At 40.3% G+C, this 16,458-nt stretch overlaps 1 protein-coding gene across 1 annotated transcript in view; it reads left to right on the forward strand.

Annotated features, from left to right (window-relative positions):
- The window catches only part of LOC143807646 (uncharacterized), a 1,106,746-nt gene that overhangs the window by 914,182 nt on the left and 176,106 nt on the right, over nucleotides 1–16,458 (forward strand). The window contains exons 77-90 of the mRNA XM_077289447.1: nucleotides 95–169; nucleotides 974–1,018; nucleotides 1,203–1,277; nucleotides 1,489–1,563; nucleotides 1,773–1,847; nucleotides 2,060–2,134; nucleotides 2,852–2,926; nucleotides 13,257–13,331; nucleotides 14,136–14,180; nucleotides 14,365–14,439; nucleotides 14,651–14,725; nucleotides 14,935–15,009; nucleotides 15,222–15,296; nucleotides 16,014–16,088. Of these exons, the coding sequence (XP_077145562.1) occupies nucleotides 95–169; nucleotides 974–1,018; nucleotides 1,203–1,277; nucleotides 1,489–1,563; nucleotides 1,773–1,847; nucleotides 2,060–2,134; nucleotides 2,852–2,926; nucleotides 13,257–13,331; nucleotides 14,136–14,180; nucleotides 14,365–14,439; nucleotides 14,651–14,725; nucleotides 14,935–15,009; nucleotides 15,222–15,296; nucleotides 16,014–16,088 (990 nt within the window). The remainder of the gene's footprint in view (nucleotides 1–94; nucleotides 170–973; nucleotides 1,019–1,202; nucleotides 1,278–1,488; nucleotides 1,564–1,772; nucleotides 1,848–2,059; nucleotides 2,135–2,851; nucleotides 2,927–13,256; nucleotides 13,332–14,135; nucleotides 14,181–14,364; nucleotides 14,440–14,650; nucleotides 14,726–14,934; nucleotides 15,010–15,221; nucleotides 15,297–16,013; nucleotides 16,089–16,458) is intronic.

Raw genomic sequence — 16,458 nt, forward strand, 5'->3', positions numbered from 1 at the left:
CTAACAAGTTCACTCATCTCTAGTTTTTACCTCTGCTGTAGTTTAATCCTGCCTAAAATTGGATAGTATTATTAAATCTCTAATACTTTTGCAGAACCGCCAATGAAAAAACATGCCGAGCATGCCGAACCCAAAAAGAAACTGGAGGAGCCAGTGGAACTAAAGAAAGGTACACAAGTATTAGAACAAAATATTGATGCATATCTGTGCTGTGGTGAAGGGTCATGAAACTGTGTGGTGACCTTTTCTGCTGTAATACTATGTCGGGGACAGTGTGTGAGGGGAGCTGTATTGGCATCACACTGTCTGGGGGCTGGAAGGTCATCAAACTGTGTGTGGGCAGATGTGGGGGCTTTATACTGTGTGAGGTTAGGTTTGAGCATCATGGGTATCACACGGTGTGTGAGAATTGTATGGGGCATCATATATGGATGTGGCAGTGGCGCTACAATACTGTGTAGGGACCTGTAGTAGCATCACACTTCATGGGGGTGATTGCTGGCATCATATTGTGTGTGGGGGTGCATCATATTGTGTGGCGAGCTGTGGGTGCATTATAGAGTGTAGTGGAATAACAGAAACAATGTGAATTATTGCTCTTTATAAAATATAAAAACAGCAGTAAATTATACAGTTTTGATTAGCTGCTACTGATGACAGAACATGTTATTATAAGCTCTGTTGTAACATGTATGACTTGTAGCAGGTAATCAACAGACTTGAATTCTGAAAAATATTAAGAAATATAAATAATAATAATTGTCTCACATGTGCTCGTTTTGGAAAAATGAATTGCCCACCCCTGATGTAAAGTATTCTTGGGTAAGATGTAGCGTAAGAAAGAGAGTGTAACAAGTCAAGTCTTATGTGCTAAAATAATTACACATTCTGCACCACAGTAAAAATTAGTTGCAGTTTTGGCCTGTCTGGTCTAGATTTATGACACTACTAAAAATCCTCAATACTTTTGCAGAGTCTACAGTGAAAAAACAAGAAGAGCCAGCAAAACTTAAGAAAGGTATCTAAGTATTGCAGCAAAATATGGAAGTAGAGTATGCAAGTCAAGAGGTGGCAAAGGGAAGATTGCCTAACAAATTTATTCACACTACTGTAATAAATGTGGTGTAGTTTCTGTCTGTCTGAACTAGTTTTATCATGTGAAACTTTAGCACAGTATTAATATATCTCCAATAACTTTGCAGAGCCACCAGTGAAAAAACATGACAAACCGAAAGAACCCAAAATGGAACAGAAGGAGCCAGCAGAAACCAAGAAAGGTACTTAAATATTGCCGCAAAATATTTGTGTAAAATATGCAAGCCAAGAGATGGTGTAAAGTAGATTGTCCCACATGTTCAGCCACATGTGCCACATATATGATGCAAAGTGCACCACCCAAATATTTATAGTGTAGTTCCTACCTGTCTGCTGTAGTTTAATACTATCTAACTTTCAAACAGCATTGATAAATCTTTAATTCTTTTGCAGAGCCTCCAGCGAAAAAGCATACGGTGCCAGCAGAACCCAAGAAGAAACAGGAGGAGCCATCGGAACCCAAGAAAGGTAACTAGGTCTCTGTGCAAAAAATATTGATGCAGAGGGTTCTAGCTAAGAGAAGGAGTAAGGGAAAGTGTCAAGCATATAAAGCCACAAGTATCAAATTTATCATACAAAGTGCACCACTTACATTAATTTGGTGCACTTTCTGTATTGTCTGTTTTGTTTTAACTTGACTAACTTTAGTACAGTAGTAATCTCCAATACTTTTACAGAGCTTCAAATGAAAAAACATGAACCGCCATCAGAACCCAAGAAGAAACATCACGAGCCAGCAGAATCCAAGATAGGTATCTAAGTCTGTGACAGCAAAATTAAGAAAGAGTATGTAAGCTAAGAGAAGGTGTAATTAGGACTGTTTAGCATATAGAGCCCCACTTGCCAAATGTATCATACATGATGCGCCACTGAAATAAATTCAGTGTTATTTCTGCCTGTCTCCTTTGGTTAGGTTCTATCCTAACTTTAAGTGCAATACTAATTGTCATTATTACCTTTGCAGAGCCTTCAGTGAAAAAACTTGAAATGTCAGCACAGCCCAAAAAGAAAGAGGAGGAGCCAGCAGAACCTAGGAAAGGTACTTAACTAATTTAAGTGTTGCCATAAAAAATTGTTAGGAATATCCAACCTATCAAAAATTTGGAGTTAAGCATATATGCAGTAAGACTGTATATAAAGCTTCACTAATATTCAGAATGTTACCATTAGCCACTCCAAATCAATATTTCAACAAGAAAAGAAAGTCTTAAAAGCTAAAATTATTTAGATTTTATTATACATACTGTATCTTAAGACAGCCAGAAGGCAAAATCATTGCAGACAACATACTAGTTCATAAGCAACAATACAAATGCATATCACAATGTGAAATAGGTATGTTAAATCTGCTAAATAGATAATAACCTCAATATTAGGTAGATCTATATGTAAGTAATAGATGCAATCTTACCCTTGACGAGGTTCGCTAAGCGAAGTGACCAAATATGACAATACACATACACCCCTAATCCTTCTTGCTTCTTTAGGGAGTACAGAAAATACTTCCTCACTACACAGTTGTACATTCTCATCATGTGACCGAATTGTAACCATTTGGTCAGTTTATAATGGCATTTCCTGAAGAGGGAAGGGGATGCAAGGTTGTATTAGGGGGTGACAATAAGAAGTTGCTGGCCAAAGGTGGATGTTGGTGGATTGTCACAAATATACTTTTTTTTATTTTTTTACATGACTGCTGAAGATTTATCCTTTCTATCTTTAAAATAGTATGAATAAATATCCAATACCTTTGCAGAGCATCCAGTGAAAAAACAAGAAGAGAGAACAGAACCCAAAAAGAAACATGAAGAGCCAGCAGAACCTATTAAAGGTACATAAGTATTGCCACAAAATATTAGTGCAAAATATGCAAGCAAAGAGACTTCATATGGTTAATTGTCTAACGTGTAAGGGTTAGGGCTAGGGTTAGGGCTAGTGTTACGGCTAGTGTTAGGGCTAGTGATAGGGCTAGGGTTTTTGCTAGGGTTAGGGCTAGGGTTGGGGCTACAGTTAGGGTTGGGGCTAAAGATAGGGTTAGGGTTTGGATTACATTTATGGTTGGGAATAGGGTTGGTGTGTCTGGGTTAGAGGAGTGGTTAGGGTTACTGTTGGGATTAGGGTAAGGGGTGTGTTTGGATTAGGGTTTCAGTTATAATTGGGGGGTTTCCACTGTTTAGGCACATCAGGGGCTCTCCAAACGGGACATGGCATCCGATCTGAATTCCAGCCAATTCTGCGTTGAAAAAGGAAAACAGTGCTCCTTCCCTTCAGAGCCCTCCCGTGTGCCCAAACAGGGGTTTACCCCAACATATGGGGTATCAGCGTACTCAGGACAAATTGGACATCATCTTTTGGGGTCCAATTTCTCCTGCTACCCTTGGGAAAATACAAAACTGGGGGCCAAAAAATAAGTTTTGTGGGAAAAAAAAGATTTTTTATTTTCACGGCTCTGCGTTGTAAACTGTAGTGAAACACTTGGGGGTTCAAAGTTCTCACAACACATCTAGATAAGTTCCTTGGGGGGGTCTAGTTTCCAATATGGGGTCACTTGTGGGGGTTTGTACTGTTTGGGTACATCAGGGGCTCTGCAAATGCAACGTGACACCTGCAGACCAATCCATTTAAGTCTGCATTCCAAATGGCGCTCCTTCCCTTCCGAGCTCTGTCATGCGCCCAAACAGTGGTTCCCCCCCACATATGGGGTATCAGCGTACTCAGGACAAATTGGACAACAACTTTTGGGGTCCAATTTATCCTGATACCCTTGTGAAAATACAAAAATGGGGGCTAAAAATCATTTTTGTGAAAAAAAAAAAATTTTTATTTTCACGGCTCTGCGTTATAAACTGTAGTGAAACACTTGGGGTTCAAAGCTCTCAAAACACATCTAGATAAGTTCCTTAGGGGGTCTACTTTCCAAAATGTGTCACTTGTGGGGGTTTTTAATGTTTAGGCACATCAGGGGCTCTCCAAACGCAACATGGCATCCCATCTTAATTCCAGTCAATTTTGCATTGAAAAGTAAAATAGCGCTCCTTCCCTTCCGAGCTCTGCTATGCACCCAAACAGTGGTTTACCCCCACATATGGGGTATCGTCGTACTCAGGACAAATTGCACAACAACTTTTGTGGTCTAATTTCTTCTCTTACCCTTGGGGAAATAAAAAAATGGGGGCGAAAAGATCATTTTTGTGAAAAAATATGATTTTTTATTTTTACGGCTTTGCATTATAAACTTTTGTGAAGCACTTGTGGGGTCAAAGTGCTCACCACACATCTAGATAAGATCCTTAGGTGGTCTACTTTCCAAAATGGTGTCACTTGTGGGGGGTTTCAATGTTTAGGCACATCAGGGGCTCTCCAAATGCAACATGGCGTCCCATCTCAATTCCAGTCAATTTTGCATTGAAAAGTCAAATGGCGTTCCTTCCCTTCCGAGCTCTGCCATGCGTCCAAACAGTGGTTTACCCCGACATATGGGGTATCAGCGTACTCAGGACAAATTGTACAACAAATTTTGGGGTCTATTTTCTCCTGTTACCCTTGGTAAAATAAAACAAATTGGAGCTGAAATAATTTTTTTGTGAAAAAAAGTTAAATGTTCATTTTTATTTAAACATTCCAAAAATTTCTGTGAAACACATGAAGGGTTAATAAACTTCTTGAAAGTGGTTTTTAGTACCTTGAGGGGTGCAGTTTTTAGAATGCTGTCACACTTGGGTATTTTCTATCATATAGACCCCTCAAAATGACTTCAAATGAGATGTGGTCCCTAAAAAAAAATGGTGTTGTAAAAATGAGAAATTGCTGGTCAACTTTTAACCCTTATAACTCCGTCACAAAAAAAAATTTTGGTTCCAAAATTGTGCTGATGTAAAGTAGACATGTGGGAAATGTTACTTATTAAGTATTTTGTGTGACATATGTCTGTGATTTAAGGGCATAAAAATTCAAAGTTGGAAAATTGCGAAATTTTCAAAATTTTCACCAAATATTCATTTTTTTCACAAATAAACGCAAATTGTATCGAATAAATTGTATCACTATCATGAAGTACAATATTTCACGAGAAAACAATGTCAGAATCGCCAAGATCCGTTGAAGCGTTCCAGAGTTATAACCTCATAAAAGGACAGTGGTCAGAATTGTAAAAATTGGCCTGGTCATTAACGTGCAAACCACCCTTGGGGGTGAAGGGGTTAATGTGAAAGCAAAAAAGCCAGCAAGGTACAGGACCTTGCGTGACGTCACAGGCACGTGATGTGATCACGTGACCGGCTACAAGGGTATGTGCACACGTTCAGGATTTCTTGCAGAAATTTCCTGAAGAAAACCGGAAATTTTCTGCAAGAAATCCGCATTTTTTTTTTTGCGTTTTTTTTCCGTTTTTTTTGCGTTTTTTTAACATTCTGCAAGCGTAATTAGCTTGCAGAATGCTAAAGTTTTCCAAGCGATCTGTAGCATCGCTTGGAAAACTGACTGACAAGTTGGTCACACTTGTCAAACATAGCGTTTGACAAGTGTGACCAACTTGTTACTATAGATGCTGCTTTTGCAGCATCTATAGTAAAAGATAGAACGTTTAAAAATAATAAAAAAAATAAAAAAAATGCTTATACTCACCCGCAGACATCAGATCTCCTCACCGGCGTCCATTCCTATAGCTGATGTGTGCGCGCAGGGCCTTCCATGACGTCACGGTCACGTGAGCGGTCTCGACCAATCACAGGACAGTGACGTCATTCGGCAAGGTCCTTCTCCGCACACCAGCTACAGGAACCAGCCAGCGTGCAGCACAGAGGCGGGAACACTGCGCTGGACATCGAGGGTGAGTATAGGACTGTTTTTTATTTTATTTCTTATTTTTTGACCACTTATATGGTGCCCAGTGCGTGGAGGAGAGTTTCCTCTCCTCCACCCTGGGTACCAACCGCACATAATCTGCTTACTTCCCGCATGGTGTGCACAGCCCCGTGCGGGAAGTAAGCAGATCAATGGACCCCTAGGTGTGCGGAATCCCCGCAATTCCGCATTTTTAATGAACATGTTGCTTTTTTTTCCGCTATGCGATTTTTTCGCGGAAAAAATCGCAACATTTGCACAAAAAATGCGGAATACCTTGTAAATAATAGGAGGCATATGTTAGCGTTTTTTTCGCGTTTTTATCACGTTTTTATAGCGAAAAAACGCGAAAAAAACGCTAAAAATCCTGAACGTGTGCACATGGCCTTAAGGTTTCATTGTAGTGATAAATTATGTGCTCAGCTTAGGTGTCCAGCTGGCCGCTGAGCTCGTTATTCACTGACGTAATTTATCTAGATGAGCTCACAGGACAAGAGAAACAACAGATACACTACTTTGATAAAACAAATGGGCAAAAAAAAATGTGTTAACTCACACAAAGAAGTAGCTGAATAGTCTGTGCCTGTAATATCAATATATTTTTTAAATTTTCCTTTTGCCAGAAGTTGTATATGCTCAACTATCAGCTGCAACTGATAGTACGGTCTTATATAGCTGTGTAGTTACATAGGGTACAGCAGAAATGCCATTAAAAGCTTGTCAGAGTGCAGCAACACTTTTTTTTAAACAAATCAAATTGTGTAACATCTTAAGCCACATTCACACTTTCAGTATTTGCTCAGCATTTACATCAGTATTTTTAAGCCAAAATCAGGGGTGAAACAATCAGAAGAAAAGTATACTGTAAACATGTACATCATTTCTGCATTTTTCACCCACTCCTGGTTTTGGCTTACAAATACTAATGTAAAATACTAACAATATACCGTATATACTTGAGTATAAGCCAACCCGAGTATAAGCCGAGACCCCTAATTTTTCCACAAAAAAACTGGGAAAACTTAATGACTCGAGTATAAGCCTAGGGTGGGATATGCAGCAGCTACTGGTGAATTTAAAAAAATAAAAATAGATACCAATAAAAGTAAAACTAATTGAGACATCAGTAGGTTAAGTGTTTTTGAATATCCATATTGAATCAGGAGCCCCATATAATACTCAATACAGTTTATAATGGGCCCCATAAGATGCTCCATATTAAAATATGCCCCATATAATGCTGCACAAAGGTTAATAATGGCCCCATAAGATGCTCCATAGAAACATTTGCCCCATACAATGCTGTATAAAGGTTGATTATGGCCCCATAAGATGCTAGATAGAAAATGTGCCCCATACAATGAGGCATAAAGGTTGATGGCCCCATAAGATGCTCCAAAGATTATGCCCCTTACAATGCTGTATAAAAGTTGATGGCCCCATAAGATGCTCCATAGATTATGCCCCATACAATGCGGCATAAAGGTTGATGGCCACATAAGATGCTCTATAGATTACGCCCCATACAATGCTGTATAAAGGTTGATGGCCCCATAAGATGCTCCATAGATTATGCCCCATACAATGCTGTATAAAGGTTGATGGCTCCATAAGATGCTCAATAGATTATGCCCCATATAATGCGGCATAAAGATTGATGGCCACATAAGATGCTCCATAGATTATGCCCCATACAATGCGGCATAAAGGTTGATGGCCACATAAGATGCTCTATAGATTACGCCCCATACAATGCTGTATAAAGGTTGATGGCCCCATACGATGCTCCATAGATTATGCCCCATACAATGCTGTATAAAGGTTGATGGCTCCATAAGATGCTCAATAGATTATGCCCCATATAATGCGGCATAAAGATTGATGGCCACATAAGATGCTCCATAGATTATGCCCCATACAATGCTGTATAAAGGTTGATGGCCCCATAAGATGCTCCATAGATTATGCCCCATACAATGCTGTATAAAGGTTGATGGCTCCATAAGATGCTCCATAGATTATGCCCCATATAATGTGGCATAAAGGTTGATAGCCCCATAAGATGCTCCATAGATTATGCCCCATATAATGCTGTATAAAGGTTGATGGCCCCATAAGATGCTCCATAGATTATGCCCCATATAATGCTGTATAAAAGTTGATGGCCACATAAGATGCTCCACAGATTATGCCCCATACAATGCAGCATAAAGGTTGATGGCCACATAAGATTCTCCATATATTATGCCCCATACAATGCTGTATAAAGGTTGATAGCCCCATAAGATGTTCCATAGATCATGCCCCATATAATGCTGTATAAAGGTTGATGGCCCCATAAGAGGCTCCATAGATTATGCTCCATACAATGCGGCATAAAGGTTGATGGCTCCATAAGATGCTCCATAGATTATGCCCCATATAATGCTGTATAAAAGTTGATGGCCCCATAAGATGCTCCATAGATTATGCCCCATACAATGCTGTTGCTGTATAAAGGTTGATGGCTCCATAAGATGCTCAATAGATTATGCCCCATATAATGCGGCATAAAGATTGATGGCCACATAAGATGCTCCATAGATTATGCCCCATACAATGCTGTATAAAGGTTGATGGCCCCATAAGATGCTCCATAGATTATGCCCCATACAATGCTGTATAAAGGTTGATGGCTCCATAAGATGCTCCATAGATTATGCCCCATATAATGTGGCATAAAGGTTGATAGCCCCATAAGATGCTCCATAGATTATGCCCCATATAATGCTGTATAAAGGTTGATGGCCCCATAAGATGCTCCATAGATTATGCCCCATATAATGCTGTATAAAAGTTGATGGCCACATAAGATGCTCCACAGATTATGCCCCATACAATGCAGCATAAAGGTTGATGGCCACATAAGATTCTCCATATATTATGCCCCATACAATGCTGTATAAAGGTTGATAGCCCCATAAGATGTTCCATAGATCATGCCCCATATAATGCTGTATAAAGGTTGATGGCCCCATAAGAGGCTCCATAGATTATGCTCCATACAATGCGGCATAAAGGTTGATGGCTCCATAAGATGCTCCATAGATTATGCCCCATATAATGCTGTATAAAAGTTGATGGCCCCATAAGATGCTCCATAGATTATGCCCCATACAATGCTGTTGCTGTATAAAGGTTGATGGCTCCATAAGATGCTCCATAGATTGTGCCCCATATAATGCGGCATAAAGGTTGATGGCCACATAAAATGCTCCATAGATTAGCCCCATACAATGCGGCATAAAGGTTGATAGCCCCTTAAGATGCTTCATAGATTATGCCCCATATAATGCTGTATAAAGGTTGATGGCCCCATAAGATGCACCATAGATTATGCCCCATATACTGTTGCTTCGATTTAAAAAATCACATACTCACCTCTCATCGCTCAAGCTCCTGGCACTCACGATATTAACCTGTCCCCGTTCCACCGCTGCGCGCTGCTCTGCCTTCCATCTTTCTGACTGTTCAGGCAGAGGGCGGTGCGCACCAACTACGTCATCGCACCCTCTGACCTGAACAGTCAAAGCCAGAGGATGCGGAAGACAATCGGCACGCTGCTGTGGAACAGGGACAGGTAAAAATGCGCAATGCCCACCCTCACCCATTATACTCAACTGCTCCTGGCGTGGTCCCTGCTTCTCACTGACAGATGGTCTCCAGGCACTGGCAGTTTCTTCCTATGTTCAGCGGTCACATCGTACCATTCATTAAAGTAATGAATATGGACTCCACTCCCATAGGTACCATGTGACTGCTGAACACAGGAAGAGCTGCCGGTGCCTGGAGATCATCGGTGATGCAGGGACTGCACCAGGAGCAGGTGAGTATTTGACAGCCGCTGCTCCCCCTCCTGACCCCCTGGGACAATGACTTGAGTATAAGCCGAGAGGGGCACTTTCAGCCAAAAAAATGGGCTGAAAATCTCGGCTTATACTCGAGTATATACGGTACTTAGCATGTGAACGGGACCTTGTAGGGAATCTGTCAGTAGGATCAACTCTCCTAAGCCATCTATATCGGCATGTAGGTCATAGGAAGCTGAATAAAATAATACATTGATATCTGTGAACCAATGTCTTATTCCAGACAATCCACATGTTTTCTTATATGCAAATGAGCTGTTAAGAACTATGTGTCAAACATTAATCTACATGAGAATTTGCCTCCAGGGCTTTGACATTGATCAGTAACAGGTGGATGAGTGGCTTGTGTAGGCCTGGTGCTCTGAGAGGTCTGCCAAATTAAGGCAACACACATGAAGAAGACCCAACTTTGAGTCCAAACATTTACAAAAATTAGGGTCAGATACCATGAATAGTGGCATCAATTGACCCATGGTAGAAATTTGATAATGGCACAGCAGCAGTTATATATGGGCCATGCAGGAGGTATCAGGGTCTGAGCCAGCATTTAGTGCTTAGAATTGAAGTTTCAATTAGGATGACATAGGTAAGGGAGCAGTGTAAGCATTATTTTCTGGGAGCCCTGACACCTCATGCAAAAATGTAAACTTTTTTTTCCCAGCCACACTCAGGTGGCACAAACATCAGTATCGTAGTCTAGTATTGGTAGAAAAATGTAAGGATGGCAACACAGGTAGTTGACTGATCAATTGACCCTAAGTAGAACATTTTAGAACGGCAACAAAGCAGTCAACCATGAGCCATGCATAAGGTATCAGGGTCTGGACCAGCATTTAGAGCTTTGGATTGAAGTTTTAATTAAGATAAGGTAGGTAAGGGAAAGGTGTAAGCCTTCTTTTCTGGGAGCACTGATACCTCATGCAAGAGCTCAATTTTTTTTCCCAGCCAAATTTTTCCCAAACATCACTTCTGTTAGAAAAATGCAAGGATAGTAACCCAGCTAGTTGACTGAAATTAAGTGCAGGCCTGCTGGTTTCGGAGACCTACTCATACAGGCACAACACATGAAGGAGACCAAAGTTGGTGTCTCCCCATTTCATTATCTCAGTAAATTAGAATAATTAACAAAAAACACCTGCAAAGGCTTCTTAAGCATTTAAAAAGGTCCCTTAGTCTGTATCAGCAGGCAGGACCAGCATTTGGGACAGGCAGACCAGGTAGATGCCTTAGGCCCCCACCTACAAGGGCCCTCCTGCATCTGCAGCCCCTTTATGAAGTGCCCAAAGGGTGTACAGCAGTGAATAATGCCGTGCATTGCTCTGTAGTCCCGTAGCGTCTCTCTCAAACCCCCCTTGACTGTGGTCCTGGAGCTCTGTGCTGATTGCTGTAGGATCAGGTTTCACAGTCACATATAGCAGAGATCAGCATAGGCTCTGACCACAGTCACTTAATCACTGCTTTTAATCTCTCAGGGCAACCTGTCACTACTCTCTGGATGACGCAAGTCAGGAATATTGTCTGCTGAATCAGGGCATTTATTATATAGAAATAAATGAATTCCCTCATGAAATAATAAGGGTAAACCATACACATATAGAACAAGTGTGCATATGAATCAGCGTTTTTGGTGCATTTTTTTTTGCAGCCAAAGCCTGCTCTCTTGGCAGTAAAAACACGGCTTTCAAAACACCCAATTTTTAGGGTATGTGCAGACGATCTGGAAATGGCAGCCCTTTGGATGCAGCGGACATGTGCTGCATCCAAAGTGCCGCCATCTTTTGAACACAAGAGATTCCGCATGTGTTCATTGAACCGTGCTGTATCACAGTGTTCTATACATTGCACGGGTGAGATTTCTCTTGCAGAGACTCGCGCCTACGCAAGATAAATAGACATGCTGGGGTCTGGAGAGACGCGCCACATGTCTGTCTCTGCGGGTGAGGAGCAGATGTCAGTGCATGCATAGTAGAGATGGAATTTCTCTAAATCCCCTCCACTATACTGTAACATCTGGCTGCTGCGGGTTGGTCGCTGCACAAGCACACAGCAGCCGACCCACAGCGTTTACTGATTGTGGGCACATACCCTTAGAGCTTATGCTGTTTGTTTTTTTACAGTATGCATTTTGTCTACAGTACATGTTTAATAAAGTTAGTTTTATTCACCAAAAACGCAGCGAGAAAAACAACGTTGCCACATTTTTCAGCATTTTTTAAATGTTTTCATTGCTTTCTGCGGGTGAAAAAATTGCTGAGAGCGGCATGCTGCAGATTTAAAAAAGGCTGCAGTTGTGAAATTCAGTCAGGAGAAAATAAAAGGGCGTTCAGGAGATTTCTGAAAATCTCAGTTTTTACTTGTGCTGTAAAATGCTCTGAACTTCTTATTTGCAGAAGAAAAAGCTGCAAAAATTCTGCATATGAACATGGCCAAAAGCTGCTTTTTAAAGTGACAGCAAAACATAGGAGTTTTCCGAAATCTCCTGCAGGCGCTTGTTTGTTTTATGACTGGATTTCAGACCTGCAGCGCTTTTTAAATCTGTAGCTTGTCACTTCTTTCAGTGTGTTTTCACCCATAAAAAGAAATGAAAGAATAAAAAAGCTGCAGATATTGCAACTGCATTTTTTGCTGCAATTTTTTAAATGGTTTTGGTGAATTAAACTATTAGGTCTCGTTCAGTATTTCACATCAGTATTTGTAATGCAGAAACAGCAGTGGAACAATGAGAAACTCGTCACCACTTCTGTTTTTCTCACCCTCCTGGTTTTGGCTTACACATAATGATGTGAAATACTGACCAAATACTCAACATGTGAACGTGGCCTTAAACATACTGTAGGCAAAGCAAACATCCTTACTCCAAAAAAAATCTGAAAAAAGTGTGAAGAACACCACAAAACAAGCTGATAAGCAGGTGATTTGAACGCAACATTTTTACTGCCAATAGAAAAGGTTTTGACTACTGAAAAAAATGCTGCATGTGAACATAGTCTTACTCTGAAACGCTACGGCTATCTGTGGTGTTGCATAGGACTGCAGGTGACCTCTACTACATTATCTGTACTCAGAGAGTTATCACTGTGTTATCTGTGGTGTTAAAAAAAAATTAAGAGGGGGTTGGGAGCAACTCTTTGTCTTGGGCCTTGGGCCCCCAATCTTTTCTGACCCTAGCAACGCCCTGCGTACAGCTAATAGTGGCAGACCCATTGGCCGATATAAGGCCCCAAAATGTGCTGATTTTATGGAAAGGTGCTTGGGAAACCGAACACAAATCCAACTGAGCTACGTTCAAGCTGAATTTGAGATAAGGGAATGTTTTTCTAACAAGTTCACTCATCTCTAGTTTTTACCTCTGCTGTAGTTTAATCCTGCCTAAAATTGGATAGTATTATTAAATCTCTAATACTTTTGCAGAACCGCCAATGAAAAAACATGCCGAGCATGCCGAACCCAAAAAGAAACTGGAGGAGCCAGTGGAACTAAAGAAAGGTACACAAGTATTAGAACAAAATATTGATGCATATCTGTGCTGTGGTGAAGGGTCATGAAACTGTGTGGTGACCTTTTCTGCTGTAATACTATGTCGGGGACAGTGTGTGAGGGGAGCTGTATTGGCATCACACTGTCTGGGGGCTGGAAGGTCATCAAACTGTGTGTGGGCAGATGTGGGGGCTTTATACTGTGTGAGGTTAGGTTTGAGCATCATGGGTATCACACGGTGTGTGAGAATTGTATGGGGCATCATATATGGATGTGGCAGTGGCGCTACAATACTGTGTAGGGACCTGTAGTAGCATCACACTTCATGGGGGTGATTGCTGGCATCATATTGTGTGTGGGGGTGCATCATATTGTGTGGCGAGCTGTGGGTGCATTATAGAGTGTAGTGGAATAACAGAAACAATGTGAATTATTGCTCTTTATAAAATATAAAAACAGCAGTAAATTATACAGTTTTGATTAGCTGCTACTGATGACAGAACATGTTATTATAAGCTCTGTTGTAACATGTATGACTTGTAGCAGGTAATCAACAGACTTGAATTCTGAAAAATATTAAGAAATATAAATAATAATAATTGTCTCACATGTGCTCGTTTTGGAAAAATGAATTGCCCACCCCTGATGTAAAGTATTCTTGGGTAAGATGTAGCGTAAGAAAGAGAGTGTAACAAGTCAAGTCTTATGTGCTAAAATAATTACACATTCTGCACCACAGTAAAAATTAGTTGCAGTTTTGGCCTGTCTGGTCTAGATTTATGACACTACTAAAAATCCTCAATACTTTTGCAGAGTCTACAGTGAAAAAACAAGAAGAGCCAGCAAAACTTAAGAAAGGTATCTAAGTATTGCAGCAAAATATGGAAGTAGAGTATGCAAGTCAAGAGGTGGCAAAGGGAAGATTGCCTAACAAATTTATTCACACTACTGTAATAAATGTGGTGTAGTTTCTGTCTGTCTGAACTAGTTTTATCATGTGAAACTTTAGCACAGTATTAATATATCTCCAATAACTTTGCAGAGCCACCAGTGAAAAAACATGACAAACCGAAAGAACCCAAAATGGAACAGAAGGAGCCAGCAGAAACCAAGAAAGGTACTTAAATATTGCCGCAAAATATTTGTGTAAAATATGCAAGCCAAGAGATGGTGTAAAGTAGATTGTCCCACATGTTCAGCCACATGTGCCACATATATGATGCAAAGTGCACCACCCAAATATTTATAGTGTAGTTCCTACCTGTCTGCTGTAGTTTAATACTATCTAACTTTCAAACAGCATTGATAAATCTTTAATTCTTTTGCAGAGCCTCCAGCGAAAAAGCATACGGTGCCAGCAGAACCCAAGAAGAAACAGGAGGAGCCATCGGAACCCAAGAAAGGTAACTAGGTCTCTGTGCAAAAAATATTGATGCAGAGGGTTCTAGCTAAGAGAAGGAGTAAGGGAAAGTGTCAAGCATATAAAGCCACAAGTATCAAATTTATCATACAAAGTGCACCACTTACATTAATTTGGTGCACTTTCTGTATTGTCTGTTTTGTTTTAACTTGACTAACTTTAGTACAGTAGTAATCTCCAATACTTTTACAGAGCTTCAAATGAAAAAACATGAACCGCCATCAGAACCCAAGAAGAAACATCACGAGCCAGCAGAATCCAAGATAGGTATCTAAGTCTGTGACAGCAAAATTAAGAAAGAGTATGTAAGCTAAGAGAAGGTGTAATTAGGACTGTTTAGCATATAGAGCCCCACTTGCCAAATGTATCATACATGATGCGCCACTGAAATAAATTCAGTGTTATTTCTGCCTGTCTCCTTTGGTTAGGTTCTATCCTAACTTTAAGTGCAATACTAATTGTCATTATTACCTTTGCAGAGCCTTCAGTGAAAAAACTTGAAATGTCAGCACAGCCCAAAAAGAAAGAGGAGGAGCCAGCAGAACCTAGGAAAGGTACTTAACTAATTTAAGTGTTGCCATAAAAAATTGTTAGGAATATCCAACCTATCAAAAATTTGGAGTTAAGCATATATGCAGTAAGACTGTATATAAAGCTTCACTAATATTCAGAATGTTACCATTAGCCACTCCAAATCAATATTTCAACAAGAAAAGAAAGTCTTAAAAGCTAAAATTATTTAGATTTTATTATACATACTGTATCTTAAGACAGCCAGAAGGCAAAATCATTGCAGACAACATACTAGTTCATAAGCAACAATACAAATGCATATCACAATGTGAAATAGGTATGTTAAATCTGCTAAATAGATAATAACCTCAATATTAGGTAGATCTATATGTAAGTAATAGATGCAATCTTACCCTTGACGAGGTTCGCTAAGCGAAGTGACCAAATATGACAATACACATACACCCCTAATCCTTCTTGCTTCTTTAGGGAGTACAGAAAATACTTCCTCACTACACAGTTGTACATTCTCATCATGTGACCGAATTGTAACCATTTGGTCAGTTTATAATGGCATTTCCTGAAGAGGGAAGGGGATGCAAGGTTGTATTAGGGGGTGACAATAAGAAGTTGCTGGCCAAAGGTGGATGTTGGTGGATTGTCACAAATATACTTTTTTTTATTTTTTTACATGACTGCTGAAGATTTATCCTTTCTATCTTTAAAATAGTATGAATAAATATCCAATACCTTTGCAGAGCATCCAGTGAAAAAACAAGAAGAGAGAACAGAACCCAAAAAGAAACATGAAGAGCCAGCAGAACCTATTAAAGGTACATAAGTATTGCCACAAAATATTAGTGCAAAATATGCAAGCAAAGAGACTTCATATGGTTAATTGTCTAACGTGTAAGGGTTAGGGCTAGGGTTAGGGCTAGTGTTACGGCTAGTGTTAGGGCTAGTGATAGGGCTAGGGTTTTTGCTAGGGTTAGGGCTAGGGTTGGGGCTACAGTTAGGGTTGGGGCTAAAGATAGGGTTAGGGTTTGGATTACATTTATGGTTGGGAATAGGGTTGGTGTGTCTGGGTTAGAGGAGTGGTTAGGGTTACTGTTGGGATTAGGGTAAGGGGTGTGTTTGGATTAGGGTTTCAGTTATAATTGGGGGGTTTCCACTGTTTAGGCACATCAGGGGCTCTCCAAACGG

The sequence above is a fragment of the Ranitomeya variabilis genome, chromosome 2, assembly GCF_051348905.1.
Source record: "Ranitomeya variabilis isolate aRanVar5 chromosome 2, aRanVar5.hap1, whole genome shotgun sequence".
Classification (NCBI taxonomy): domain Eukaryota; kingdom Metazoa; phylum Chordata; class Amphibia; order Anura; family Dendrobatidae; genus Ranitomeya; species Ranitomeya variabilis.